General features: G+C 31.0%; 3 protein-coding genes across 9 annotated transcripts; 1 reads left to right on the top strand and 2 right to left on the bottom strand.

Moving 5' to 3' along the window:
- The first annotated feature begins 445 nt into the window (after positions 1 to 445).
- LOC137827799 (Pentatricopeptide repeat (PPR) superfamily protein) lies at positions 446 to 3,007 on the top strand. Of its 2 annotated transcripts, XM_068634119.1 has the most exons (2): positions 446 to 2,318; positions 2,693 to 3,007. In XM_068634119.1, the coding sequence occupies exons 1-2, from the start codon at positions 624 to 626 to the stop codon at positions 2,708 to 2,710; spliced, it is 1,713 nt and encodes a 570-aa protein (XP_068490220.1). In that variant the 5' UTR covers positions 446 to 623; the 3' UTR covers positions 2,711 to 3,007. The 2 variants fall into 2 exon arrangements, with proteins under 2 accessions (XP_068490220.1, XP_090160764.1); XM_090304638.1 differs by lacking the exon at positions 2,693 to 3,007 and having other exon boundaries at positions 485 to 2,590.
- Positions 3,008 to 3,681: 674 nt separating this feature from the next.
- Positions 3,682 to 5,480, bottom strand: LOC137827801 (LOB domain-containing protein 38). 2 transcript variants are annotated; one of them, XM_068634127.2, is made up of 2 exons: positions 5,110 to 5,480; positions 3,682 to 4,303 (listed from the first exon to the last, which is right to left on the bottom strand). In XM_068634127.2, the coding sequence occupies exons 1-2, from the start codon at positions 5,291 to 5,293 to the stop codon at positions 3,960 to 3,962; spliced, it is 528 nt and encodes a 175-aa protein (XP_068490228.1). In that variant the 5' UTR covers positions 5,294 to 5,480; the 3' UTR covers positions 3,682 to 3,959. The 2 variants fall into 2 exon arrangements, with proteins under 2 accessions (XP_068490228.1, XP_068490227.1); XM_068634126.2 differs by having other exon boundaries at positions 3,682 to 4,354; positions 5,110 to 5,440.
- A 2,342-nt stretch (positions 5,481 to 7,822) lies between these two features.
- On the bottom strand, positions 7,823 to 14,264 carry NPY2 (Phototropic-responsive NPH3 family protein). Of its 5 annotated transcripts, none has more exons than XM_068634121.2 (5): positions 13,539 to 14,264; positions 12,128 to 12,921; positions 10,643 to 10,712; positions 8,805 to 9,980; positions 7,823 to 8,611 (listed from the first exon to the last, which is right to left on the bottom strand). In XM_068634121.2, exons 2-5 carry the CDS (start codon positions 12,187 to 12,189, stop codon positions 8,045 to 8,047), a joined length of 1,875 nt encoding a protein of 624 aa, XP_068490222.2. In that variant the 5' UTR covers positions 12,190 to 12,921; positions 13,539 to 14,264; the 3' UTR covers positions 7,823 to 8,044. The 5 variants fall into 5 exon arrangements, with proteins under 5 accessions (XP_068490222.2, XP_068490221.2, XP_068490224.2 ...); XM_068634120.2 differs by having other exon boundaries at positions 13,513 to 14,264; XM_068634123.2 differs by having other exon boundaries at positions 12,128 to 12,915; positions 13,513 to 14,085.
- Positions 14,265 to 27,142: the final 12,878 nt, after the last annotated feature.

A 27,142-nucleotide genomic window follows, 5' to 3' on the forward strand; every position in this document is an offset into this window, starting at 1 on the left:
GAATCTAAATCCTAAAATTTCTTACCTATAACCATGTAAAACAAAAACAAAATATCAGCATTTCTAAAAATTAAACATGGCCACAATACATATTATAGTAAGAGATACATATTATAGTAAAATGTGTTATGGATTATCCAATTCAAAAATATTACTGGATTTGAAAATATCTTTCGAATTCTGTAATTCAAAATTGAATTTAAAAAAAAAATTATTTCAGATTGTAGATTCCAGGGCATAAATAGAAAAAATAACATTTTTACAAAATACATTTTTTAAAAATAAAATAGTTTGTATATTTGACACATGGGGTGTCCAAAGAAGCTATGCAGGTGCAAGAAGAAGCACCCTAAAATTTATAATAAATGAAACAGCAGCCCATCTACTCGGCCCGGCCCATAATTTATGGTTTATTTTTCTGAACCTGTTCTGATTCTTCATTCTTATATTAGTATCAACACAAAACAGCAATAATTTCATTGAATCAGCCTTGTGTTGTGTTGTGCCTTTAGTCTTCTCTTCAATTTTCCATTTCCAAATCCACCTTTATCAATCCCTCAATATAATGCTAATCTGCAAATAAACGTTGCATGGTTTTGATAGTTTCTTTGTAAGTTGGTTTGATGAAAATGAAATCCAAAACTCTCATGTCAAACCACCCAATTCTCCAGAAGTTGCAAAAATGTCACAGCCTCAACACCCTTAAGCAAGTCCATGCTCTAATGGTAGCAACTGGTCTTTCACTCCAGACATACTATCTAAGTCACCTTCTTAACACATCCTCCAAATTTTCCTCAACCTATGCAATTACCATCTTTAACTCTATCCCAAGCCCAACAGTTTTCCTCTACAATACACTCATTTCTTCATTCACTCGTCACACTCACCAAATTCATCTAGCCTTCTCACTTTATAACCAGATTCTCACCCACAAGACCCTTCACCCCAATAGCTTCACTTTTCCCTCCCTCTTCAAAGCTTGTGGCTTTCGTCCTTGGCTCCAACATGGTCCTCCCCTCCATGCCCATGTTTTCAAATTCCTTCAACCCCCTTATGACCATTTTGTAAAAAATTCATTGCTCAATTTCTATGCCAAATATGGAAAATTGTGTGTGTCTAGATTTTTGTTCAGTCAAATCAGTGAACCTGACCTGGCCACATGGAATACAATGTTGGCTGCCTACGCACAAAGTGCAAGTCATGTTAGTTACTCAACAAGTTTTCAAGATGCTGATATGTCCTTAGAGGCATTGTATTTGTTCAGGGACATGCAGTTGTCTCAGAGAAAGCCTAATGAAGTCACACTTGTGGCATTGATCAGTGCATGTTCTAATTTGGGTGCACTGAGTCAGGGTGCTTGGGCACATGGTTATGTGCTAAGGAACAATCTTGAACTGAATCGATTTGTGGGAACTGCGCTGGTGGATATGTATTCTAAATGTGGCTGTCTGAATCTAGCATGCCAATTGTTTGATCAGCTGTCTGAAAGGGACACGTTTTGCTACACTGCCATGATTGGGGGGTTTGCAGTTCATGGTCATGGGGGTCAGGCACTTGAACTGTATAGAAAGATGAAACTTGAGGGCCTAGTTCCTGGTGATGCAACTATTGTAGTTACTATGTTTGCCTGCTCTCATGGTGGATTGGTAGAGGAGGGCCTCGAAATTTTCGAGTCCATGAAGGGTGTTCACGGAATAGAGCCAAAACTTGAGCATTACGGATGCTTAATCGATCTTCTTGGTCGAGCTGGGAGATTAAAGGAGGCAAAGGAGAGGTTACAAGCTATGCCCATGAAACCGAATGCAATTTTGTGGAGGTCTTTACTTGGTGCAGCAAAACTTCATGGCAACATAGAGATGGGGGAAGCTGCTCTCAAACACTTAATAGAGCTAGAACCAGAAACAAGTGGAAACTATGTGCTTATGTCTAATATGTATGCTAGCATTGGTCGGTGGAATGATGTGAAGAGAGTGAGGATGCAGATGAAAGATCGTGGTGTTGACAAGTTGCCTGGATTTAGCATAGTGGATATTAATGGTGCCATGCATGAATTTCTCACCGGTGACAAAGCTCATCCATTTTCAAAAGAAATATATTTGAAGATCGGGGACATCAATAGAAGATTACAAGAATATGGTCACAAACCAAGAACATCAGAAGTTTTGCTTGATGTAGAAGAAGAAGATAAGGAAGATGTCCTTTCTTACCACAGTGAAAGGCTAGCTATAGCGTTTGCACTAATAGCATCTCCTTCAAGTTTGCCTATAAGAATTATAAAAAACTTAAGAGTTTGTGGGGATTGCCATGCTATTACCAAGGTAATATCAATGGCATATAAAAGAGATATCATTGTTAGAGATCGAAATCGGTTTCACCATTTTAAGGACGGGAGTTGTTCTTGTCTAGACTACTGGTGATACCTTGCTCACCTTACAACAAAATATATACCTGAAAGAAACTTGCAATTTGTTACATTAATGTAAAAATTCACCGAAATGAGTGTAGTTTTTTGTTTAGCAGATGACATGAGAACAACTTCCATAAGCTCCTATTAGTTTAATTTGTTTGAAAATTAATTTTGAGTTCTTTATTTCTGTAGTATATATACTTAACATTTCATTAACTGAAGCTTAATTTCAATAAGATATAGGAAAGCACATGTCCATCTCATCTTTGTTCAATATTTTCACAGTTATCATGGAAGGGATGATATACCATCTGGGAAAACTCATCCAATGCATCATGTCTGATTTCATTATATTGATTAATGAAGAGTGCTCAACGAGTCAATATTTATGTTGTACAGCATTGCTTCTTTTCTGGTATTGTACTTTAGCAACTCTACCAGTGATCGCAGTTCCAACCAATGCAACCAAGGTCTCAGAAGGCCGTGCACATCAAAGATGGACTCCACAATAGTCTTTCTCATTTCAACCCTCCATCAGGTGAAATTTCTTACCATGACTTTTAAGTGATGACTGTGAGACTAAAATAATATAATTGTGATAAAAAAATGTAATTAAGCAAACGAATGAAAAATCTGAATTCTTACATTTCTGCAATTGAAGTTAGAGTTTCAAAGTTTGAATATAAAAATTTTACACTGATTCATATGGATTTATTTTCTGACTCTTTGCATATGTAAAAAATAATTTAACTAAAATGCACACACAATGTAAAAGTTTCTTTCTTTTATCATCTAATAATAAATTGTCATCTATAATCTATGATAAATTTGTTGAATTTTATTTTTTTATAATATATGTTTTAAAAATATATCTTTGATTTTTTTTTTCAATTGGTTGAAAGTGTACAGTTTTTTAATAGAACTAAAGTCTTTATCTTTTTTCCAAATCAAAAGAATAATCTTTTTTCCATTCTACTGTTTTTAAAAACTCAAGCGGATTCACTCTTTTTCCTACAAATGTACAAAGATTTGAAGTTTTTTTCTTTAATAACTAACAAAGTGTTTTATTTATTTAATTTTCGAAATATTAAAGTCTAAATTTGTTTAGTTTTACATTGCACTAAACATGTATTTATTTATATATTATTTCTAATATTAAATTATTTTTGGTAAAATAATATTAAAGTTTTTATTAAAAAATTTGATAATGTTAAAATGTAAACTTGAATTGATTTAAATAAGAAAAAGACTATACACTACAATAGATATTGTTGTTGTTGGAATTTTCTCTTCATAATATACATCTTATTTAGTACAGTGCAGGTAAAACTTTAAATATAAGTTTACTCCTTTGAGCAAACTAATAACTCAAATTTCAGTAATTAATATTTTTCACAATTCAAGGTTACAACATTTCAAAAGTGGTGAAACCGATCTCGATCTCTAGTTATAATATGATATCTTTTTTATTATGCCACTAACATTAGCTTGATAAAAGCATTTCAATCCCCACAAACACAGTTAAGGTTATTTATATCTCTATTATAAGGTATCATAAGAATAGTGTAAGGAGGTTTCTTTGACTTTGAGGAGCACAATCCTGTGGTTTACGTCCCAAATAGGAGGTCTCTGATTCCTGAGAGGTTGTCCCCACACGTTGCTTCTTTGCCTGGTGACACAATATTCCACCTCCAACCATCACTCTCTCAGTTACATGGTGTTCATCTGCACTACTCAAGAAGTGAGGGAGTGGGGTCAACTCAGCACCACCTCGGAGCACTTTCTCCACACCCATTTGGCACAGCTGCCAGTTCCCAGTCCACAACAGCCCCACTGCTCCATTCACTGGATTTATAGTACGCCCCACTGCTTCATAAAGCAGTGACTGAAACAAAGCTGTCAGTGCCACATACACACACCACAGGTCACAACTTTTTCTCCCAACTTCTTCAAAACACACCCAAAGTCAAATAAATTGCATACAATTACAGCTCCTCATCAATCATGCTATGGTCTATTATAGTAGATACTGCAGTTATAGTGAAAATTGTGCATAAGAATTTGTTTACTTCTTGCATCTGAAAGTATAACTATATCTCATCTTAATTTAACGGAACCAGGTTTAACAAATGGTTATTGTAATTTAAAATATTTATAAATAGCATGAGCAATACTACTCTTTAACACACTTTTAATTTTGAATACACATTTTATCTTACTTCTTATTTAATTACTACCTCTCCTAGTTTTGGAGTTTTTCAAAAATTTAAACATACTGTATGTTAAAAAGAAAACATGTTGATGGCACTTCTTATGTAAAATTACTTCAATTTGGACACTGGCTGTGGTGCCGATTATTTAGAAAAGATAAAACAATTGGTTATGTGGAACTGGATGGCCTATAATATTATGATATCTTCCTAGCTTTAGCTAGCTATTTGAGATTAGTGATGCAAAAACATCTTTGGTAGGAATTGCTTAGGGGTTCTTAACCTTAAGAACTAGTTCTTATGTAAGAATACTCATAAATTTACTTAAGAATTGTAAAATAACTGTTGAACCTGTTTTAAGTTTTTAAAAGATTGTACTGTTGGATATTTTCTAAGAAAATTACAAGAACAGAAATCATGTATCCCCATTTATACCATATATACCTTGGTAACTGTTTTTCATGCATGCATAGATAGGGTTACATTGCATACCGGATCTTTGGTTGGCAGGTACGGAGGAAAGGAAAGACATGAGCGCAGCACGGCCAAAGAACTTGGCCACAAAGAGGGTGGCGTGAGCTTGGGCTTGTGGGTTCTCTATCCATTGTAGGCAATGTCGTAGCATGCAGTTCTCACTGCAACCCTTTCTGAGAACACGACAACCATTGCAGCTCATCTTTTTCTTCTTTTGATCCACTCTACAACAATCTTACTATGAATCAACTAGACTGGGACAGTGAGTGTGTAGGAATAATATATCTTATTAAATGGATAGCTACCTTGCTAGTCTTACAGAAGCAGAAAAGATGCAGGTTTTATATATATGGAAGAAGAAAGGTGAGTTGGGCATATATAAAGTGAGTGTGGGAACATGCATGCATCATCAATTAATCAACCAACCTTGTTCACATTTGTTTATTAATATAGTATATAATATTAGAATAACGTTACTTGTAGGTAATTTTATATCATATAAATTCAACCATGGTTGAGTTACTAATGGGTAGGGTCTTGTGGAAACAATGCGTGGCTAGATAGTATTCCAAAGAAACGGGTGTTCTCTCGGCCTGCTCAGGTTCTCCGCAGATGTTGGAATTTCTCCATAGTTGGATTCCAATCAACGTATGTATTTTTCCAACCATCATGTTCTTGCTTGATTCCCCATTCAGATCAATGTGAATGGAAGCTCCGGTATCCTCTTGAATATAGTGATTGGTTATAGTTTATTCTATGATATGACAATGTTGCAAGATTTATCTCCTATTCAACGCTTTCCCATGTGCTTTTCAAAGTTAGCTAGTGAGGTGAGGGTGTAACTTAAGACATTTTTACATTTTGATTTTCAAACTTGCTTGTTCGTCTATAGAGCTTGATTCCAATTGATTAAAAATGTAGAGTGAGGTTTGATGATGCCTGCCACAAGGATGATAATGATTAAGCTGGCGTATAAAGCTACACATAGGCATTGGATGTTATGGTCAGAAGTTGGATACGTGGCAATTGGCATCTTTATCCGAAATGGACCACATCTCCATCCACATGAAAAGAGTTTGGCGTATTTCCCAACAAAATTAATGTCTGTGGAGAATGGGATTCCAATTAGGTTAATCTTTAGCAGCTAAGACTTCGGCCTTATATACATGCATCTTATGCGGTTAAAGGACTCCACCATAGTTCCAAATTGCTGTGATATTTAATTTGAGGGGCAGGACCCATTATATCCCCTGCATATTATTAATACTAATAATTAGGTTCGATTAGGCCCTACACATTTCAAAACTAGTTTGTGAAAGAGAGGGACTAGTATTGGTGTATCTTCATCATAAACACAAGCTATGTAGATATGTCCCTTCAATGCATCAGGAAGACAAATGGAATTTGGGCAATATTATTATTACTTCCTTATAGGCACCTCTCAATGAATTTGACCTTTTTTGTTGAATCTACCATCAGCTGAAGTTGGAAAGAAGGCCCTTCTCCATCCCTTCAATTCAACACTTCATACTTGTGTACAATATTAAATAACCTTTTCTTCACAATGATGTCTGTTTTTTTTTCATTTTTCTTATCTTGATCAATATTCTGTGTGTAACAAGTAACCATTCCTACGGCTTTGATCTTAACATTTGGCACTCCTTTGTAATAAACGAATCTTGCTTTATAGGTTTTGGAGTATAGCTTATGAAGCTGACCACAACTTGTGACAGAAACGATAGGTTATTAAAAGGCACTTTAGCATAGTAACTATTTGGTGGCATTAGTAATATTTATTAGAGTTTGATTAAACTAGCTGCCGCGGCACAATTAACTGGCCTAAGGACTAACCTTGACTTTATTAATATACTATTACTAATCTAATCCTCAAAGATTGCTATGCGATTAATGGGTGCCGGATTACAATTAATTTTCAATGTTTGTGACGTGCATTTTAAAGCATGCTTCTGTGGATTTTAGGGGAATAAGTTTGTTTCTTCTGATATATGTTGGATAAACAGCTCACCTAATGTCACTTGGATTAATTTAATTTTATCATTCCATTTAAAAATTATACTTTTTTTTTCTAAACCCTCCCTTATTATTATGATCTTCTTAAAATAAAGTCATTAAAACTACTACCAAATCATTAAAATACATCTCAATCAAATGAAGACATTTTGACAAAGTTTATGAAATGATAAAATATTTAAAATCAGCTTGTATTTTTTGTTTATATTCAAGATTTAAGAAATAGTATATGCTGGAAGTCTCACTGTGGATTACAAGCACTAATTCCCTTCTTCCATATTGAAATAAATAAGAGTGAATCTCTAAAGATTCCACAAGTGGACTTTAAATTATATGCAAAAAACACTGGTTTGACTTCAAACTAGAATAATGGATCACAAGTTTGCAGGTCCACAAAATGTTAATGCATGTGTCATCTGCCAACCTCTCAGATCCCCCCAAAATAATAGCTTTATTTTAAATACCAGACGAATCTACTTCTAGTCGCAAATCTTGGGTAGCAAACTCAAAAGTTATTCAAATATTGGGTACGAAATAATAATAGACCATGAGGTCTTGTCAGTATTTCAGCAAAACACATGGCAGTAACGGATAACACTTGATTATAGTGGTAAGTGGTAAATATCCATTCATTCCATCAGTTACCTTGAAAAAGTTACTCAGAAAAGGAGTGTGGTCATAATATTGGGATATTTCAATCTCAAGGAAGTGCGAAGGGCAGCTTAAAAACTTATGATAGGATAGATGTTTGGATTACATGATTCCCATTCTTCACAATTCTACTGTTTTAAACTATATGTACTCTACTCAATATAGAAGATATAAACCACTAGTGTTGGAATCTTGTCATAGTGAACTAGTAATAAAAAGAAAAAGAAAAGAAGCAATAATAGAAAATCCAACAAAACGAACCAAACTACTTTCAGGAAACTGAATGTCTCCTATTTCTGGAAGGAGTAGACTTGGCTTCTTCTGGGTTAGCAGAACTAATACTCTCTGATGAGTCTGAGCCACTATTTTCCCCTTGACCCCCTTTGCTGGCCCAAAGCTTTATGAAAGACCTTTTTGACTTCAGCAACCCTTTCATCTTGCCAATGACAGCTTTGTCCATGCTGGGTTTTATATCTCCATCTTTGTCATTGTTTCCAACTCCATTGCTCAGCCTCAATGATGCAAGTTCCTTTCTTAATGCCTTCAGTTCCTCAGCTGTGGCCACAGCATCCAACTCATCTTCTGGGTTAGTTGTCCCTGACCTTGAGCTTCCATTGGATTCATTGTTCAAGTCTTTGATTCCTCTAGGTATGTCAGGAGTGCTAGTGCCGGATGATGCAGCAGTCCTTAACTGCTCAAAATATAGTACCTGCACAACTACACGCAATGGTAGTCTCTCGTTTTGCACTGCATGCAAGCATGCGTCAACTGATAGCTTTCTACAATCCATCAGCTTGCATATCCTCTTCTTTTCGCCTTTGCTGATCCCAGGGTGCTCCTGTGGTGTTTAAAAATTAGAAATGAATTAGTTACCTCCACATACAACTTGCAAAAGAGTTATGTTAAAATATTACTGCATATTGAGTACATAAATTTCCTATATGGGTAATACCAGAGTGTGGATGCTCACTCTATTAAAGCCAAAATGAAAAGGCAAATTGAATAAAATAATTCATTTTGAGAACAGTTACCTTCAGATATGTGTCAATAGCCCTGTAAAGGCCATCATGAGCTGGACGAGAGATGCTAGACACTAACTCAGCAAGATTAACAAAATCAGACAAAGGTAAGTTGGGATCTTTCGCAATTTCAGCAAGGTATCCATCTATGAGTTTTGCAACCATCAGCTTGGAAGCATCTGATAAAATCCCCGGTTTTCTTATTCCATCAAGTTCACCACCCGCAACTGATTCAATCTCAACATTATAATCTTTCATAAAAAATTCTGTAACAATGTTTTGTACTATACTAACATCATACAAAGTAGCATCTCCATCTGGTGCTTGAATCAAAATATCAGTTACAGAAGCCTCCTCCAGCTGCTGCCCAATTCTCTTTACTAGCTCTTCTTTAGTTCTATCTCCTGATTCTACAAAAATGGCAGCTTTCAATAACTTGAGTAAGAACCTACAAGGAACACTGCCCTTCTCAGTAGGCAACTGCCGCACAATAGTTTCAACTACTACACGATGCTTTGATACATCCCCACACTGGATCATACCCTTGCTGAAATTTGGCAATCTTCTGTAAGCATATGCTTTCAAAGCTTCGCCAATCACTTCATTGGATTGAACTGCCTTGGATTTAATATTTGTAATCACAGACTTGTACAAATCAACTTCAAGCTCGCATAAATCTTCTACCCACCAGTCTTTTGGCACCAGTCGAGTTCTGAGTCCATTCTGGTTTGACTCAATCCCATTTTCCTCAGGAAGCTTCTTCCGATTATAGGTGTAGGACCAGTCAACTTTGGATACATCAACACATGCCTTATTTGCAATTGAATCAACGCAATGACTGACAACCTTTAGGTCCTCAACCAAGGGTAACATAGACTTTGAAGTCTGAAGAAGGATGATTGAATCCTTCCAACTACGGAAAATGCTAGAGCTAAGGAAAACATCAATCTTGTAAACGAGGTTCCCTTTCTCAATGGTCTCATGCATTCCAAGATACTCTGCTGCACACCGAGTTGCTATTACATTGTAAGCATTGAGGGTAACAGTCATGCCATAGCAAAACTTAGCACATATTTCAAAGGTACTTGCACCACCAGGAATATCAGAAATCTGAACTTCATCTAAATTTTCTTCATTGTTGAGGGAGATTAATGTCTGTAAGTGAGAACTCTTTGACAGGAGAGGAAACTGCACATCAAAGGATTTGGTATATCAGTAATATAAAATAAAAACTTGCAGCCAAATTTACTTAACTGTTTATTTCGAAGTTGTAATTAATATGAGCCAGTTTCCTCAACCTCTACAGTGACTTTCGAGTAATTGTGGCCCAACCAGGTTCTTTGTAAATCTAACTGAGTTTAAACTCAACAAAAGAAACTAAAACTGTTCAATTCAGCCTTAGATAGCGAAGTTAACATAGGTCAGTAATAGCCCTTACAGGTTCTGCTCCCTATCATAGAGCAATGTAGACAAGTGGTTTACCAATTGAAATTTTTGTTTTTTTTTTACTGTGAGCCCTTTAGGTACATGCTAAAAATAAAATAAAAATGACCAATTTACTTGATAAAACAAGACCAAACCCCCCTAAGTATCTTGAAAATTCAAAACCCATACTGAACAAAAGCTTTTTTTGTTCTTTTATGTGTCCTGCTGGAAATGAACATCGAAGAGTGAACCATCCTCATGTTACAATAATATAATGGGAACATATTATCAAAGTAAATAATTTTGTCGGTAATTGTCCAGAAATTGCCATAAATAATTGAAATTTGACACTCATAGAAATCATTAAATGCCAATATGGAAATTCTCAGCAGGAGACTAGATAAGTTTACTGGGCTGAATCATACCTTATGTAAATAAAACTTGATGTCTCCTACACTAACAACAATATCTGACGCCAACTCACTTGCCACATACCTGCACAAGAAATGCACCATGAGAAATACTGTCTGAAAGGTTGCATAAAATGAAAAAATAAAAGCCAGAAAAGTATGGGACTGGGTTAAAAAATTATTGAAAATCTAAAACTTTTAATTTTCTTTTTCTTTTATGCTCTTTTTAAATGTCTTATTCAGCATCACAAGTGGATTAAACAAACTCAGTTAATGATTTGATGTTCAAATTCCAGGCTCAATATGCGAAATCTTATTGTATGTAGTTTTTTCAATGTGCCATACTTATCATTGGTAAAACCTTTGTTTATATAAAGCGGATATCCAACTAATATATAATGGCTTCTGAAAAGCTCGTTCTAACACCACGAAACTTTGCAAATAGCTTCTTCTCAGAGCAATGGATTCAGGATGAGAGCTAATTGGCTTCTTTCAGGATACTTTTCTACATACTTGATGCAGTTACGCAGCAAATGATGTTGTGTGCTGTAGTTAATAGGATATGTGACTCGGTGACTGATTGTGTTCCAAATTTTGGTTGATGTAGATCAATATTGCTTCTAAAACAAGACTAAGAAAGTGATGTTGAAAATTATTTAGCCAGTATATTATAAAATTAACGTAATTTGCATATGACAATACCAAGAAAACAGTTTCAGAGAATAAATAATTGGATAAATTGTACTGTGTAACAACAATGCACCTACAAACAGTAGTTATAGGAGTAAATGGAGAAAAATAAGATAGAAAGATAATTAAGCCATCAAAGGAATGTATGAGTCCTAGCTAGGTCGGCCACCAAAGATGCCATAGGTCAATAGCTATCAGGTACAGGGCATGATTATTATTGATATGTCTAATATTTAATCAGCTACATTTCCCAACATTATCTTTTTGCGTGTTTTTTTACTTATACCATTTTGAAAGCTAGAAATCATTTACAATTACGAATAGTAAAAGAGTAAAGTTGTTGCCCCAATTAAAAAAAGGAAGAAGATGAAGGAATGAAACTGAAAACATCTACTCAGTCACTGAAAAGCTCCTTGAAGAATGAAGTACATGTACATAAGGGGAAATCATGACTGATAGGAACTGTCAAATTCTTACTTAGTGTGTTGGATTAGCTACATGGTGAGAAATAATTAATTAATTTTTCATAGTGGAGGTAAAGTAATAAAATAGTTCCCTCTACTTTTTCATGGTATCACCATGATTTTGTAGAGTATAATTGATTCTTGTATGTTATCCAAACACTATCAATTATCCACCTTCAAAGCAAACTATAGGAACAAAAGAAAGAACCTGCTGACACTTATCAGCTTGTGTAAATTTATTTATATATGTTAAAAAGGAAAAAAAGGGAACATCAACACATCAAGAAGAGCAATTTGCATCTCAAATAAAACATCATCAGCTAATAAAGATAAAACATAATCTCACCTTGCATTGTTCCCATCAGTCTGAAAGGTATCAGGCTTGGATCCAAGCTTCATGAACTTCATCTTGACAGTATAAGATCTTCTTCCTCTCAGCTGAGGCCGAGTCGATCGAAACAACAAAAAACAGATTTCACTGCTACTCAGTAGCTGATCTCTAAATCCAATAAATCGTAGATAGCCCCAATAAACATCCCAACATATATAGCAGCCAAAATCTGCCCAGAAAAGGAAAGAGGAGACAAGCCCAGGTCTGAGGGTCAACTCACACTAAGATTTATCCAAGTTTATTTGTTGGGTTAAGAGAGAAAAGGAAGGTTTGTAGAGCAGCAAGGTTAAATAGTGCAGAGTGTGAGCGAATCTTTACAGCAAACAAGGCAGAAGGTGAATGAATAATGAGAGATGAGAGAGTCCAATTTTTTAAGCAAAGGTTCTCTTAAATGGGAAGAGACTCCACCAAGAGATTGTTTCCTTGGTCGGCGGCAAAGCCCACGGAGCCCGGGCGCACCGAGTCAGCTCAGGGGACATAGCCAACAGAGTGTTAACACTAAACAATTATCAAACCAGAGACACAAATCTGACTCCACCTCACTTTCTCATATTTCTTTATCTTTCACTTTCTGTTTCTTAGTTTTTTAAAAGCCAATAAAGATTCACACCAACGACACCTCTTGTGCCCTCAAAGCTCCAAGTTCCAAATCCAGCATCGATTTATATATCTATATCTCTATACTTGCAGTGCTTTTGTTTTCTTTTTTTTCTCCTTTTTTTATATGGTTGAAGTTTGAAAACCTGCAACTGAAAACAGCATCTCGGTATCAGTTGAAAAAACCACCAAAACCGTAGACAACAAGAATCTTTTGCCAAGTATGGAATAAATGAAGAAGATCACGAATATGGAGTTATTATAGTAATGAACAATCATACATCAGCTACTTGCAAGAATATATCATAAACAAACTTGGGCTGCTAAAATCTGAGGAATCCACCAGAATGTATCACAGAAATCTAGTAAAATAATGAAGGCAAGATCATAACTTTATGCTGTTTGGTGCTGTGAAACTCTCAGCCACACATGAAGAAATATGCCCTAGATCAACTTGCAAATCACAATGACAAGCACCAAACTTCACTCTCCGTGTAGTTCCCAACATCACCCAACACCCCATTTTTTTTTAAAACCCATAATATATAGATAAACAACTACACGCATTGCCAAAAAAATACCTCCAATAATCACACACCCCTTTTGTTAAATTTAGAAAGAAAAAATCTTTTTTTTCTAGAGTAAAACAGTAAAAGAATATCGAACACGACATATCCAGATATGAAGCTGATGGTAACAAAAATAAAGGTAAAGCGAGAGAATGGTAAACCAAGATTTTACACCTGAATCACAGTGGCAAGAGACTCACAAGCAGTGGGAGTTCAATAGAAGACGGACAAGACAAATGGTGCAGTGCAACAGGTGTTGTTGCTGTGCATGACAGTGTGTTTGTTTGTTATGGAGTCAGGAGCACCAAACTGAGTTTCAAGTTCCAACTTTCAACACAGCCACGGAAGCCAGAAGCTGAAGGAGAAAAACACACAAAAAAAAGGACAAAGTAAAAAGAAAAAGAACAATCAAGCAGAGACTGAGGTGAAGCGGTTTCTTTTTCTCATGTGTTTGTAACTCAAAATACAGAAAATGCCAAAGTGTTAAGAAACAAAGGTTGTGTTGTGTCTAGCAGCCTTGAACATTGCCACTTTGTTACACTTTTCCTAATGCATTTTGGTCTTTGATTTTAGGTGAGAAAGTGTGTAGACACCATTCAATTTCTGGGGTGCACGTTGCTGAGTTGTGCACGCCAAAACTGACACTTCAGCTTTCTCTTTTGCATCCCTTCAATAACACGAACTTCTATACATACTATAGTATAGTATGGTAGTATAGTAGTAAATGGACCTGTCATTAAATGGCTCAGTTCTGTTCATCTTCGCTTCTGCTGTGTTCTGATCAAAGGCCTTGTTGTGTAGTGTGCAGCCAACTCAGTCCTAATCCTCCACCCTTTCATTTTCATCATCACTCACCTCTTTTTCCTTAGTGGACAGTTGGCATTGCCACCACTTCCAATTTTTCTTCTTACTCACTTTAAAACAATTCATCAAACACTTCAAATACACTATTTAAAATTTTGAGCTTTAGACACAATTTAGTGACACCTGCTAAAAGTTTTATATTCTCTATTCCATTAAACATTATTATCATTCATATAGATTTTATAATAATTATTGTAAAAGAAATTATCGTATATAAAATATTACTTATATTTCTTACTTTTCTGATAAAAACTTAAACATTAAAAAGATAGAACAAATAAAATATTTTAATTGATTTCTCTCTTTTTCTTTTACTTTTTTTTTCTCTTAAGTTGGAAAAAAATCAATTATGGTTATTTGATAAAAAAATAATTGTTTTTTAAATATACTTTTTCAATTAAATATACGATCACTTAAATTTTGTTTGATAAAAGTAATTAATTTTTCTATTTAATGGCATTGTGTTAAAAGAAAATGATTATACTTTTTATAATGCCACAAAGAAATACGTTATAATTTTTTTATTTCATTTTAAATACATGTATCCATATAATTAAATTTACAACTTAATGTAAGATTAGTTCTCAAAAATACAATTTAATGTCAACTTGATTATTTTTTACAGTTTAATGACAACAAAATTCTCACAAAATTAAACAATATATAGAACATAATTTTGTACCTTTTTTATATTCAGGACTAAATATAAAACATTCATTTAAAATAACTATTTTACTCATTTAATATTACTTAAACTAAGACAAACTGATTGCTTAACTAAATATTCCTGAAATATAACAACAAAAATACTGTTTATTTTCATTCATGAGTAATGTTATAAAACACACTTTTCTAACAAAATATAAATTTAAAATTATCAATATCATATATATTAATAAATGAATTTTAAATCTAATTATTTAAAACACATAATGTTAAATTTGTAGGATACAAATTCACTAAAAAAAAGACATTAACATTAACTACTTTGACATTTTTTCACAATGCAAAGGTCACCACTATTAAACAATTTTTACTATTGTTGCAGCAAATCAATGGTGATGTTCATTAATTGCTCCTACTCAATGAAACCAAGTTTGCAAACTTAAAAGGAATCAATTTTTGGGTTCAAATAAATAAGTAGACAATATTTTGCTAAACTTTTATCTCTATTTATTAACAAATTGGATTTACTTAATCTTTCTAGTTACACTTCTGCTTGTAGAACTACTCATTTTTTTTTAATGATTTCATTATTGCAAGAAAAATCTATATAAAATCCATGATACCAAGAATTTTTGACAAAAAAATCTAAATTTGTGACCATAGGGTTCTCAAATTTGAAGTTTTGCAATCTGAAAAAAAATAAAAAATAAATAAATATATATATATTTGTTAAAGAAAATGTACTGTAGAAATACTTTAAGAAAGAGGTATCTTCACGATTAAACCTTATTAACATGAATAAGCAAAATGTTAGTAAATTTGTATCCACGAGTATATTACATCAATTTTATCATGTGAAAACTTTTTTTTTCTAATGATGTATTATATTCTGAAGTCATCGATCCAAACACATCAAATTATGGTGCATTCCACAAATTTTTTCTACAATTTTCACAATTTTATTATGATTACATTGCTGATAACATAAAGAAGGGGAATAGCCTCTTTTTAAAAGATAATTTGACTTAGATAAAGATAATTTTGAATCGAAATTATATAATAATGTTAGAAACTGTTTTAGGAATTGTTTATCAAATCTCTCTTTATTTTTTATCAACTAATAATTTTTATTAAACTTACAAACTTCACATCTAAAGTATACTTCAACATAAAGAGATATATGTTGATATATAAGTGAAAAATAATTTTCACATTGCATGCTAGTTTATGAAATAATCAAAATTATAGTATGATATCAAAATTTATGTAACAATCAATAGTTTTTAAATGTTCAGTTTTTGACATAAAGAAATGTATTATAAAATTACTCTTAATCTTTTAAATTGATTTTGTAATTCTATATTGTAAATGGTAATAAAAAGGAAGGAACATTAAAAGGGGTTTGATTTATTGTAGTTCCAGAATGAACGGTACTATGCTAGACTTTCACATATGGAAGCAGACATATACAACAGATAACTTATAATTGAAGAAATAAGTGTTCAAAAAGTTTAATAAAACTTTCATTGGTTTCAAAAAGTGAAGTCAATCTGCCAATAAACTTGAACAAAACTGGTTGGTAGCAATTAATTAATGGTACACAAAAGTTTCAACTCCAATATTTATTGACCTAATTTTGCCCTAGTTCAGAGGCTGTTGACCATATAAATGCTAGATTTCTAATAAGTGGAAACATTACTTAATATTGATAAGTGTATGTGGAAAAACATCAATTTAACGGATACAAAATTTAAAATTATTTCATTTCAATAAAAAATTTATTTTTCAGATCTAGTTGTAATTTGTTACAGGATTGTAAACATACCATCGATTTTTCTTATTAACAATAAATAAATAAATAAAATAAAACGAGATACTTCAGAAATGTCTCAATCTTTATACGAAAATTCATACTAAATTTCTTAACATCCAATCAACTGGGATTCAACATACTCTATAAAACATCGGAGTGATATAGACATGACAAGACTGATATATACATGATTATATCATAATACAATTACACCATCCTTCCAAAATACGTTCTCACAAAATAAGATAAAATAAATACCACCATACACTCTTATCCAACAACTGAATAAGATATTTGTTACCAAGTATAAGTAACTCAAACACTCAAGACCATAAATATCAAACCAAACCTACAAAAAAAAATTGCGAAAACCAAAAACCTACATTGAATCACATAAAAACTTACAAACTTGATCAAAACGTTAAACATAAATCACTTAACATCAATTTCTCAAATACCTCATATAATATAAAGGTTCTAAAGATCAATCCAAATAAGAGAAATCAGCAAATAATAAAAATGTGTTGCATCCAATTGAAAGTAAGAAATGAGCACATTGTACTATAGAAGAACTAAAGAATATATGATATTCCCATTTGAACACATCCCAATAATAGTGCTACTCTGCTACATTTCTTTAAAGCATGTACATCTCACCTCACTCATGCACATGTTTAGGTCCCCCCATTCCTTTTTCTTCTTTTCCCTAAAGTCTTCAAAACTGCCTAAACTAAACTCACTCTTACACATGCTGCTCACTCTATCACCACAATTTCTAAATATTCCTCTTTCAAATCTTTTTTAGGTATATTCCTTCGCCCACACTTGATTCCTCCAATTTTCAGACTAGTTCTTCAAACTCACTGTATTCTCCTCAGATTCCCAATCAGATTAGTCAACGCCCAGTGCATAGAGTGTTGGAATACCATCCAATCGCATTACTCCCTTTAATTTCGGCTTAATAAAGATTGTCTAAACACTTTCTTTTAACTTGTTAACTTTTGGATAAAATGTAGTACAAGTGCCACACCACACCCATATGGTTTCCTTGCCAGAAATCCGTTTCTATTAGACTAATGTTTAGGCGAAATAAGGAAAGAAAAATAACTTGATTTGTGACAGTGATGGCTACCAATACCATGCATTCTGCGTAGAAAATGTCAACTCTATATCAAACTAAAGTATATACTAAGTTTGTGTGGTAATATAATATAATATCTTGGAGGGAATATTAAAAAGTGGAATTTAAATTTATTAGAAAATGGAATTTAAGTTTAAGTTAACTTCATAAATTCGATTTATAAGGTAAGGTTTACACCCACTTATATATTATTAATTGTTTTAACTGAGTGTGACAGTCGGGACACAACCTCCTAAATAAGTTCGAGCTGCTCCTTCTGCAGCACTTCCAGCCTTAGCTCAAAATTCCTTATGTTTGCTGCGGAAGTGCGAATGTATTTGTCTGCCGCAACTGAATCTACTGCTTGAATATTCCTTAAAAATAAATTGAGAGTTTTTCGACGGTTAGTCGATGTGAGATCTCTAACACACTTGTTCACGTCGAAAGTGACATCTTGTGCACTAGACAACATATCATAGGTGGTATAATAACGGTCCGATAACGGGTTGTCTGATAAGTCCAACAAACTCTCATTAGGATAGGCTCAGAATGACTCTAATACCATATTATGAAGTATTAAGAAGTGGACTTTAAACTTAACTTTACCTTATAAAATCGACTAATAAGGCGAGGAACCTCACAAAATCGACAACTGGCTTATAAGGTGAGGAACCTTATAAAATCGACTTATAAGATAAAATTTTATAACACTTTATATTATGAGATTTCCTTTTATAATCAATATTGGATCGACAACAAGAAAAAAGATTTGTAAGGTGAGGTGGGAGACAGCATAATCATAATAGAGTACCTGTAACGGTTTAATGCTGCAGATTTTGCGCATAACCTCTGAGATCTTAGCTGCTGCTGCTGCTACTTCATTTCCTTTCACAATAATTTAACAGCGATTGCATTCAGAAACTCATCATGCACAAACAACACCCACTTTAAGAAATTTGTAAGCAAATTTAAATCACTTATACTTAGCAGAACTCACATGGCTTAATGACACTTGCTGCATCTATGCTACTAAAAAATAAGAACTAGAATCATACCGTTAGCTAGGTAGAACACATAATTACACATGTTATATCTTCATACTCTAAATCTGGTTAAGAGAAAAATGTGCAAAAATACAATTTCATAAACTTAAATTTTGAATATGTTACTAGAGTGATATAGAGTCTATTCCAACTAGAGTTTATAAAATTGAGTTATGTGTAAAATTATTTTTTAATATTTAGTTTTGAATTGTATCAAATAAATGCAGATATATAATGCACTTGGGAAATGAATCTTCAAAAGTGAAATAAAAGACTCTTAATCAATACAGAACGTTGTAATCCATGGTTAAAATATTGGGCAATGGCTTTTGAGTCTTAGAGTGTGTCAGATGTAGGATCAAAGGGAGTAATCATACAAACTTGTGCAAGGAAATGATACTGTAATTATGGCTGTCATCTTCAATGTTGAGATCCTGCCATATAATGTAATACCGTCTCATTACTTTAAAAGCATCATTGCATGGTAGCATGCGTACGTTCGTCGTTCCTAGCTACTTCCTACACAACATGTTCCCACAAAGCAACATAACGTTTATGTTTTAGAATGGGGTTAGGTCTAGGGAACTATTAGAATTCCTCATTTATTTTTTTTGTCGTTTATCGGTTCTTACTTTAAATAAACTTCTTTTTCTTTTTTGGAGTTTTTACTTCTCGGTCTTCATATAATCCAGATTCAAATGGTACCTCTAGAGGCACTCCGATGCTCAAGTTAGATTTTATATTCGACACTTAATATTATGAGTAATGTATAATGACGTACCTAATTCTTGGAATTTTTGTTATTTATATTATTTTGATAGACCTTGAGTTAAATTATAGAGATTGGTCATGTTTAGAGATGTATTACCTAACTCTTGATTATTAATTAAATTTATTAATTTTGCTTATACGTAATTGATTGTGTGATGTTGATCGACATAATAATAATCAAATCTGATATATAATACGATTGTGCGAATCTTACCAGTTTTGAAGTTAAAAAATTCCTTTTACGAGTTTTAATGTAGTAAATAAGAAATGGTAATTTTGGAGTAAAAAATAGTTTAAAACTATTCTCTTCACTTGAATCTATAGAGTAAAGATGTGTAACGTGAGGATGTGTGAGTGTGATGGTACGGAGCACAGTATTGAGCTTAGCTTTAAGCGTAATCTCCATTATTTGTGTTGGTGACAGGAATAAGAAAATGAAAGCAATGGTACGATATCAAAAACTGCAAATTCATATGATGCTATCACAAACCATATTAATCACCATTCATGCCAACGAGGTTCAGAATAATATATATAAAACAGAAAAATAAAATAAAAGAGCATTCAACCCATTTAATATGGTATTAGAATTTAAATTTGGTAGTGAAAATTATTATAGCTAATTCATACTAATTTATAAACTATTTATCAATAATAAAAATTAATTCATGAATTAATAATTTTTTTATTTTTAAAATAGTTTTTAATTTAATTACTACAATAACTAATTATTTTTAACCATTAAAATTAGTTTCGACTCACACTATTACATTACGATAATATATTTACACTATTTTAAAAAAATATATAATATATAATTAATCACAAACTTCACATTATAAATTATTTTTATAAAATTTATTTATTTTTACAAATTTATGTATTAAATTTTTTTACCAAATATTATCATATTTTTTATTAAGTTTCAACTATTGTTCCCAAACACACAACTAAGATCATGAAAACTTTTTTATCAGAAAAACACTTCGAAATATTAAAATTATTTTTTCTTAAACATGCTCATCGAGAATGATTTTTTTATAAAATAATGATTCCAAAAGAAAAGAAAGGTATAATAAGTAAGTAAACAGTGAAGACACATGAGAGGTAAAGAAGATATTTGGAGATATATGCTTTAGATAATTTGTGGTTTGGACCGCAAACACAGTGATTTGTTTTGTTCTCCAACTTTTTTTCTTCTTCTTCTTTTCTTAGACTAAAATAATCAATTTTATTTGCTGCATTTAAAGCTCTTTTATACACAACGGCTCTCTATTAATGTTGCTACTATTATTTAAAACGAGCTTTGGATCATCACATCAAAATCTTAATATTATATTTTAAAAATGGTAAAAAAAATCACCCTTTTAATTTATTTATTTTCCATAAAATATGTATAAAATTGTTATTATTTTAAATCATTCCGACAATAAGTACAGATAAAGTTTTAAAAGTCACTTTCACACTACTCTTTTTAATAGTAAATAAATGATAAGTCGATTTAAATGAAAAGTGTTAATATGTTCTATCGGATTACAATGGAAATTTTTTTTTATTGAAATGTGAATCTCACGAGAAGAAATTAAGTAAATTTAATGTTGTAATATATCACTTGTAAACTGATAATTTATATTGTAAAGTTATCAAAGTAGCATTCTTTCTTAAATGAAATTTTTAAATTTCTTGAAGATTATTTAATACATTTCAAAATTAAATGAAAATTGTTTAATAAATTATAAATATTAAAATATAGTCATTAGTGTATTTCATAATTACTTTTATAAAGAAGTGTTTTGAAGTCTATCATACGATTTTGAAGGGTATCAGTCAAGATTATGACTGAATTCTCTTTAAATGACATGACCGATATAGTCTCCATATACTCCCACAAAATCTTTTAAAACAAAATTATTAATGTAATCGCTATACAATTTTTTATCTAAAATTCGAAGGTTAACTCGATAACATACATTAATCTCAGCTCATCACGACCTTATAAATAGACACATTAAGACAATTATACGCATGAAACATTATTTATTACACTCACATACCTCATACCGAACGCTATTTCAGACAAAATACCTTTTATAAATATATCACCCACACTGATCGAAAACTGAAAATCGCACAACATCATCAACCAAATAAGCCGCAGCTTTAGGAACTCAAACAAAACCAAATAAACCGCAGCTTAAGGAACTCTTACGAAGACTGATGTCTTTCCAACCTTTTTGTGAGAACATGAATATTAGAAAAAATTATTTTCAGAATCTTTTGTTAATTACGTTTGAAAGTTATTGAGATTGTATTATGTATACTTGAACATTTTATGATGAATATGAATATTTTTAAAGCAAAAGCTACAAAATTAAAATGCGGTATAACTAGAAGAATCAGATGATAGAAAAAAAAAATTGTCCTTAAACAACAAGAGTATGTTACATACTGAACCCAATAAGGGCCACTTTGGGCTTTTTAATATGTGGGCTTTTTACCCAGTCTGTCTGGGCTGCTTATTCCTGCACCTCCATACCTTCTTGTGCCACTCCAATATATATTTTATATTTCAAAAATACCCTTTTTTAATATTCCGGATTACATAATCCGGAAGTCTTTTTCTAAATCTAAAATTATCTTATGGATTATGTAATCCGGAAGCCTTTTGTGATTAGCTTCCGGATTACATAATCCGGAAGCCTTTTCTATACATAAAATTAGCTTCCAGATTATGTAATCCGGAAGCCTTTTTTTCAGAGGTGTGATTAGCTTCTGGATTACATAATCCGGAAGTCTTTTCTAAATATGAGATTGACTTCCGGATTATGTAATCCAGAATATATCCAGATTACATAATCCATAGGCTTATTTCAAATGCAAAAAAGAATTCCAGATTTTATAAATCTCAGAAAAACTTACGGATCCCAAAACAGCTTCCAGATATATGGAAGTGGCACAAAAAATGAGAAAATGGTATTTTTACATTTAGTATGGGGTGGCAGAAGAAGGTATGGAGGTGTAGAAAGAAAGAGTCGTCTGCCTGATACGGACCATCTTGTTACGAAGAGAAAACAACTAATTTCTGTACTGACGAAAATAATATTTTCAAATCATTATACTTTCTAAAAAATATTATTTAGAATATGTTAAAAAATTTATGGATTATATATATTTTAACTATGTTAGTTTTACATTCTGAAACGTTCTATACTAAGATTTTTCATTATATAATAAGGCTTTGGAAATAATTTAAAATGTGTTATTTGTGTATTTTAACATAAGATGGTTTGGCCGTTAGTTAGAAGTTCTTACGAAAATATATTCCCAAGTTTAATCTATAAACTTTCTATATTTCATATCATGTAAAAGTTATTTATAACCACTTATATAAGAATTGGAATGTTCTTAAAAGTGTCTTTTTTAATTTATTTATTCTTTATTAATAAAAAAATATAAAAATATCCTAATTTTTGTGTGTTGTTCATATTTTGAGTAAAACATGGTAAATGAATACTATTACTGCAGTACTGCATCAGATATAAAAGGATCTTTTAATTAATTGTGAGATTAATTAACTAATAGAAATATTCACTTTAATGTGGTCCTTAACCTTTAATTTAATAACAAAAATGGTATTAGTCCTCAAACTCTTCATTATTAAAGACCATGCCATTTCTTTTCTTCCCTACACCACAAATAACATTTTTTCTTAATTATTTATTTAGTTTTTTAACTTATTTTCCTTTAATCTAATTAGGTATTATGATTGAATTTCGTCAATAATAATAAGCATAACTATACAAATGCAAATTTTATATAAAATATTCCTTTATCAATTAGAAATATTTTTTAGATATTTTAAAACAAAACTTAAAAACACACACACCACAATTGTTGAGTTAATGTCAAAACATTTAATAGTTAGATTAGAAAAAATATAATAAAAGTATATTGATTGAGTATTCGTATATGTAAAACTTGAGGTGTGTTAAACCACATTCAATTTAATTGTGTGCTCTTATTTTTATATGTTTTTTTTTTTATGTAAGTGTGCTTTCACAAAGATATGATATTGTTTAGTATTATGTGATTCTAAACATTTAAGTTGCAACTTGTATGGATTAATCACAATTGTAGTCCGAGAAAAACAACTTTTTAAAATGAATTAGAGGTGATTTTTTGATATTTTAGTATTTTTTATTAACAAGAAACTAATAAATAATAGAGATTTCATAAATATCTTAATCCTCATACAATACTACAAAAAAAAAATTATTAAATAAAAAATAAATTTAAAGATAAACTAAATTAGATATAAATTTATAAATTAATTTATAAATTTTTATTAATAGTAAAAATTACTTTAAATATCAATAATTATTTTAGTTTATAAAATAGTCTCTAATTATTTTAGTTTATAAATATCTCTAATTTGGTCAAATAGTAACTGATTATTTTAATATATAAAATTAATTTCTATTTAATAATTTTTTTATCACTACAAGAAAATCATGAAATAGAAACCAATTTTTAGAGATCAAAATAATTAGTTGCAATAGTAACTAAATTAGAGACCATTTTATAAACTAAATAAAAAATTGATTTATAAATTAGTTTCTATTATTGTTAAATAGTTTCTAAATTGATATCTAATTAACAATCAAGGTTTTAACTACCAATTATTTAGTTTCTAAATTTGGTCTCTAATTGCTAATTAGATATCAATTTAAAAACTATTTAACAATAATAGAAATTAATTTAAAAATTAATTTTTTATTTAATTTCTAAAATGTTCTTTAATTTAATTATTATAGTAACTGATTATTTTAATTTTTAAAAAATATTTTTTATTTCATGATTTTCTTGTAGCTTATAATAAAAATAAAATAATCTAAATTTCTTACCAATACAAACACATTGAAGACAGATGAAACTATTATAAAACATAACCTCCTACCTAAGTCATCTTACAGATAAAAAGACAAAAAATAACCTATTACAAAATCATATAGAAGACTTTTTAACCTATTTATGATATTTTGCCCCTATTCGTTGCTAATAGCTTTATTGTGGTTTTGTGATTATGGTTGTATAGGTTAAAGGATAAGATGAAGGTTAAAGAGGTGAAACTGTGTAGCTTAGGTACATCATAGAATGACGTGGAAGTTTGGTGGCTGTACCAATCAAATTAACCAAATTATTATACATGCTCACAAAAATAGTCACATTTATCACTATATTAAAATAATACAAGTAATGTCATTTTTTGTTTATTTTTAATATTGAAGATCACACGTTAGTAATTAAAATTATTTAAGTTTGAGAGAATATTAGAGTTTACGTTAACTATTATTAATTGATCTTTTAGACAATTTTTATGTTTGAAAATGTGTTAAAAATCATCCATGGATTAATAATACGATTAAATTAGGGAGTATATAGATATGAATAAGAATCAGTGTTGTTTTAAATAAGTTTTATAAAATTGGGTTAAATACTCTTTAGTTCTTACGCAATGAAAAATACATTAATATAAATATATAATAACAAAAATGATTTAAAACAAGAGAAAATTCAAATCAAATATATATATATATATATCATTCAATTTAATCAATTTATTAAGATTAATTTTGAACAAAATAATTTTGACCATAAATTTAAAATAAATTATTACTTACTTTAACTTATTAAATTATACATAATAATTAAATTAAAATAAATACTTAAAAGTGTGTATGAATCATAACTGATTTCAATTATTTTTTTTTTAATACTAAAATCGTGTTACCAACTTACCATGCACAACTTTTTTTTTTATATAAAAAATTTTCATATTAGGCATCATTATGCATTTTGACATCTCAGTTAGGTTGACACCTCAAGTAATAACAATCATCTGCCATCACATAAAAAAAATATTATTAAAAAAAAATACTAAAATATAAAATACTAGACCAAAACTCAATTTAACAAAAACTATACATAGATAAATTATATATATTCATAAAGAATTCTAATAACCTGTAAAACTTTAATTAAACAATTCATACATCTAATTATTGTTATATATATCATGTCCAACTTTAATTTTACAATTTTTTTGACAAAAAATGTTTTAACATAACACGTTTTTGCTTTGTTAACTGAAATCATCTTCAACTACATGGGATTGAACGTACACTAAGATGTTGTCGATGAGGTGGCTGACTCAATTTTATGTTTCTTATATTGTTTTTGCTTCTTTTATTTGGTTGAGTTCATCCCTGACTTAACTAATAATAGCTGTCACATTTTTCAAAGTCAGAAGGAATAGCGTGACAGTGTAGTTAGTCAGAAAACAAAACTGGTTACAGAGATCACGTACAAAAATTAATATATAAACACCCTCTTCGGATAATGCAAGAGTTTTCAGAGTAAAGTTTCACACCTATCATGAATCATGATAATGAAAAGTGCAGTGGTCATAAAAGTTAATGGAGTAATTAGCAGAAAGATCCAAGGAATGAATGAATGCAGAAGAGGTGGTGTTTCTTTCACGTTTCTCATGCTTTCGTCCAACGTTTTAAAGTGACGTTGAGATCATGTACATCTCATTTTGCATGAGTTATTGTGTGTGGATTAGTTACTTAAATCGTAATTAAGATTAGTTAATTTGTTTCTTGGGAAGGTGGTAGTGGTAGTACGTGGATTCAAGAAGCTGACTTATGCTGCTTTTTTTGCATTCTAAAAAGACAAAGCATACGCAACGCAAGAGCTTCTTCCTCTACATTTTTACCTCCCATACGCAAAGGACACAAATTCCTTTTATCTTATCTCATTCATCATCTTCTTCCCTTTTTCACACACTGCTAAATAATCATAAAATATTCAAAATAATATAAACCATTTCATTTATCAAAGAACACTACTTTTCTAACGTGATCATCCTCAAGTTTTGCCATGTTCATGTGTTGCGACCATGCATCTTTCCACATATGATAAGGAATACTATCCACGTTCTTTTTCTTACTTTAAATGCTTAGTCAACCTTTAAAAAGAAACAACCCATATAATTTATATTTTTTACCCTTCTATTATAAAAAAACATTCAAAAAACTCGCTATGTGAATTTGACTTTCAATTGCTATTTAGATGAGGTTTAATTTAATTGTTTTTTTTATTTAAATTAAGAGAAAGGTTTTTTTTTTAAATTAAAAATTAAGTTATTTGTGTATACACACGTAATCTATCTATATTTATATAATCCATAACATAATATATCTATATCTATTCTATAACATAACGAGGATTATCTTCATAGCTGGTTTTTAGAATACACAATCTTTTCTTAATTTTATTATTGAAGAAATAATAATTAGCTTAGTATATCAACTTAAAATATATTTTTCCAATTTTATCTTTATAAAAATAACCGTCATCAATTTAATAACTTCTCTTACGACTTACAAATTTTTTTTAAATAATTTATTTCAAGCTCTACTTCCTTTCTCCATCTTTCTCGAGCCATTTTTTAAATAATTTATT

Source organism: Phaseolus vulgaris, chromosome 7, assembly GCF_051622355.1.
Source record: "Phaseolus vulgaris cultivar YP4 chromosome 7, ASM5162235v1, whole genome shotgun sequence".
Lineage (NCBI taxonomy): Eukaryota > Viridiplantae > Streptophyta > Magnoliopsida > Fabales > Fabaceae > Phaseolus > Phaseolus vulgaris.